We start from the raw sequence: 4,772 nt of genomic DNA, 5'->3' as shown, positions 1-4,772 counted from the left end.
TCAACAAACGAGGTGGCAGCATTGATTGTGGGTGACTTTGATCTCGAAGAAACAGATAGAGATATTGTTGTCGAGACTCGAAGTGGAAGACTTCAGAGAATAAATCAGCTTAATCCTTCCTACTTAGATTGCAGTATCCTTTGTTGTTTTCTTATGGGAAGAACAGTTTCAAGGAGCATATACCTCTTATCAAAAGACGTACTAACTCGACCAAGGGCCACGAAGATGTAACGATGAAGGACTTTTTTGCATTTAGGATACAGGAAAGGTTAGCTGATGGTTCTCCATTACTGTATTCAAAAAGATTATTCCAATAATTTTTGGTGGATGGATATTCTGTGGTTGAGTCTGCTAGACTAACATACATTTGATTAGACAAGGATAAATTTAGGTGTGAGATGTACAATGGAATAAGTGAAGTTGTATTGATGGGTGAAACAACACCTTCATCAAGGGGTAAACGTATCATACTTTCGTCATGTTTCACTGGAGGGCCATGATATATCATACTAAACTATCAAGATACTATGACAATTTGTAGGGTTGTTGGATACCCAGAGCTTTTCTTAACCTTTACTTGCAATCCTAAGTGGCCTGAGTTTAATTTTCTAAAGAATAGGGATCTAAATGCTGAAGACCGTCCTGATATGGTATGTCAAACCTTTAAGGTCAAATTGGATCGTCTAATCCAAGACATCAGAGAGAACAATATATTTAGAAGGGTCGTTGCAGGTAAAATTATTTGTAATCTGAAATATATTTTGATGTTTACTTAAGGATTGTATTGTCTTATTTCCCCCGGTACAATGTGATATGGTTTTTAATTTTAATTATTTATGGTCAACTCAACTACTCACCTTGAGAACATTGTATAAGAATTATATTACGCACAAAATTTGGACCGGGGACCGATGAATAATCTAAAAACCACATGCTCCTTCATTTTATCAAATTACTTCATACTTTCAAGGTTATTCTGTGAACTAAATTTGTTTAATTGTTTCAGTTGTCTATACTATCGAATACCAGAAGCATGGTCTACCCCAAGCATACATCTTGGTCTTCTTACATAGAGATGACAAGTATCCAGCTGCAGATGATATTGATCAAATCATAAGTGCTGAAATAACAGATAAGGATAGAGATCCACTATACTATGAAGTTGTAGAAAAAAACATGATGTACGGTTCATGTAGGAGCATCAAGAAAGACTCACCGTGCATGGAGAATGGAAAGTGCATTAGACACTTTCCTAAAAAATTTGTCAACAACACTACTATTGACGATGATGGATATCCTATTTACAGGCGAAGAGATGATGGAAAGACAATTAGCAAATGTGGGGTTGAACTTGACAATCGTTATGTTGTCCCACACAATAAAAAACTTCTTTTGAGATATGGGGCACACATTAACGTTGAATGGTGCAACTAATCAAGATCAATCAAATACTTATTCAAGTATGTTAATAAAGGAAACGATCGAGCAACTGCTTCGTTTTACAACAGTAGCACAACCGATGTAGAGAATGATGAGTGTGATGAAGTTAGCATGTATTATGACTGTAGATATATATCTCTATGTGAAGCACCTTGGAGAATATTTGGGTACAGAATCCACTTTAGAGACCCTTCTATGGTACGTTTGGGGTTCCACTTGCCAGGTGAGCAACCTGTTATTTTTCAAGATCATGAAAATCTAAAAGATGTTGTTAAGAAGGCTTCTGTGAAGGAATCTATGTTTCTTGGATGGTTCAAGACAAACAAGAAGTACAGTGAGGCTCAGAGTTTGACATAATCAGAATTCCCATCCATTTTGTGTGGAAGCCACTGCCAAGGAAATGGTTCCCACGCAAGTCTCATTCAGTTATTGGACGGATATTCTTTGTGCCTCTAGGATCAGGAAAAATATACTATGTTCAATTACTCCTAAATTTTGTGAGAAGCCCAACCAGCTCTGAGGATATTAGAACTATTGACGGTATTCTATACCCTACATTTAGAGATGCATGTTATTTACAAGGTATTCTAGATGATGACAAGGAATATATCGATGCTGTTGAGGAAGCAAGTATCTGGGGGTCGGGTCAATATCTCAGGAAACTGTTTGCAACACTGTTGTTTTCAAACACCATAACTAGACTGGAACATGTGGGAAAACACATGAAAATTACTTTTGGATAATATCTTAATTAAACAAAGGAGGTTACTTGACAATCAAGGTAATTACTGACTACCACAAACTTTATTAGTTTATTGGTTTGTTTTCTTTGATATTATGAAAAAATTTAGTATTTTTAGTATAATGGTTTAATATAACTTTTCGCATCTAATGAGATTTGTAATTAACACCATATAAAGGATTAGTATAATGACTCAATCTAGGTGATGTTCTAAACTAAATTTCGTAAGATTCAAATATAGGTTTATTATTTAGGGTGAAATTTTGTTTATGACCATATCTGTACTAAAATGAATAGAAAGTGACATTATTCCCATTAACAGGTGTCTCCTTTAAAAGCATGTCAAATTCATTATAGCATTCAAACATGTCATGTAGTTTTATAAATAAACATGGGTTTTTTTTTCATACCTTTTGTTAGTATAACTGTAGAATTATATGATGTCACTTTCTTTTCAATAACCATCATTAATTGCATCACTTTAGTAAGAAAATTGTATCATTTCCAATGTTGTGATCAGATTTGCTGTATAAAATAGATTTAGCAAAATATCAGCTATAGAACACAGATTATAGGCACATGATACACTGAATTGAGGTAATAGCATGTTGGTCAAATACAATCTAATTAGCATGGAGTAAACCAATTTTCATTCTACGACTCTTTATTATGTGTCCAAGTTTGCAATTGATATATATTTTCAAAAGGTTATATTGATATATAAGTGTGGATGAGAACACTACTATCCAATTAGAATCACATGGAAAAAAACTATTATTATATACATCTATATAAAATAGTCGTTGATTGGTTACACTGATATATGAAGTATTGCTTTGGAACTAGAGTGGGATGGTTCACTAATATAATAGTATGAATATAAATATAATTAGCCTCATAATTTCAAATGATTCATAACTAATACATATATTCACAGCAATTCCATATATTTGAATTAGACTTATATATAAGGTATGATTTTTAGTATAAGATTGTTATATGTTTAATTTTTTATATCTCAGATATGTAGATTTTAAACCCACATTAAGCCAATTAGAATTATCATGGGAGCACAGGTATTCAAATCTTTAGTTTTTACATGGCCATATATGTAATAAGTAATTTTACATTCTTATCAATTGCCTTTTCATATTTGTTATTTATCAAAAATTAAAATTTGAATATTGTAGTTGTGCTCTAACATTTATATGTGTGACTAATGAAATTTTGTTTTAATACCTCAGATTTACATATGACAGAGACAGAAATAAGAGACTTGACTCTTATTGAAATTGAGAACTTATTAAAGGGATACAATAAGAGCCTAAGAGACATCCCTTCTATGCCATTCCCTAACATTGACATGTGTTATCAACAATTGATGTCCAATAGTGTCAATAGGCTTATTTGTGACGAGTTTCGTTATGATAGGCGACAATTGGTAGTAGAGCATGCAGATTTGTTACAAAAGCTAACAAATGAGCAGAAGCGAGTGTATAAACAAATATTAGCAGCTGCCAATAGTGGTGATGGTGGTGTGTTTTTACTATATGGATATGGCGGTACAGGAAAGACATTTGTTTGGAAAATATTAGCTGCTACAATTAGATCTAAAGATCGAATTGTCTTGATGGTTGCATCTCTCTTGCTCCCTGGTGGAAGGACAGCATACTCGCGTTTTGCAATCTCTATTAACTTTGAATATTTTTCAACATGTAGCATTAATCAGAACAGCCCTTTGGTAGAGTTGATAATTCGATGTAAGCTTATTATATGGGATGAAGCTCCAATGGTCAACAGATTTTGCATCGAAACACTTAATAGAACAATGAGAGAGATCTTAAGATTCAAAAATGCTAATAGTCTTCAACAACCTTTTGGAGGCAAGACTGTTGTATTTGGCGAGGATTTTCCACAATACTACCTGTCATACCCAAGAACAGCAAGCAAGATATTGTCAATGCAACAATCAATTCTTCATATATTTGGGATAGTTGCAAGTTGTTGTCACTAACACAGAACATGCAGCTGCGGGTGGACACTTTTGATGAAAGGAATAATGAGGTAAAACAATTTATTGATCAGATTTTGTCAATTGGAGATGGTCAGTGTGGTGATCTTATTGATGGGATAGACAAGATAAGAATTCCTGATGATATTCTCATTGATTAATGGGATGACCTTATAGTATCCATCTGCAAGGCAACATACCCGGAAATATTTCTAGGGGTAAATTGTGTATCACATTTGAAGGAAAGAGCTATACTTGCACCAACTCTACATATGGTTGATGAAATCATTAGCTTCATGATGAGTTTGAACAGTGAAGATTCTAAAACTTATTATAGTTCAGACACCGCATGTCAATTAGAAGCGCACAATGACTTATTAGCATCAGTTCATATACCCGAGTTTCTAAATAGCATTAGATGTTCAGGTGTTTCCAACCATGAATTAACATAGACCACTTAGCTGGACTATGTAATGGCACACAGTTGGTAGTTTCTAAACTTGGAAGACACATTGTTGAAGCAAGAAGCTTTTTAGGCAGTGGGAATGGTGATAAGGTATTCATACCACGGATGACCCT

General features: G+C 33.9%; 1 protein-coding gene across 1 annotated transcript; it reads left to right on the top strand.

Annotated features, from left to right (window-relative positions):
* Positions 1-233: 233 nt before the first annotated feature.
* LOC140181453 (uncharacterized) lies at positions 234-4,354 on the top strand. The gene is made up of 7 exons (XM_072225051.1): positions 234-292; positions 542-732; positions 1,007-1,360; positions 1,475-1,786; positions 1,897-2,070; positions 3,427-4,108; positions 4,177-4,354. Exons 1-7 carry the CDS (start codon positions 234-236, stop codon positions 4,352-4,354), a joined length of 1,950 nt encoding a protein of 649 aa, XP_072081152.1.
* Positions 4,355-4,772: the final 418 nt, after the last annotated feature.

This window comes from Arachis hypogaea, chromosome 1 (genome assembly GCF_003086295.3).
Source record: "Arachis hypogaea cultivar Tifrunner chromosome 1, arahy.Tifrunner.gnm2.J5K5, whole genome shotgun sequence".
Classification (NCBI taxonomy): domain Eukaryota; kingdom Viridiplantae; phylum Streptophyta; class Magnoliopsida; order Fabales; family Fabaceae; genus Arachis; species Arachis hypogaea.
This window is presented reverse-complemented; position numbering and strand designations above follow the sequence as displayed.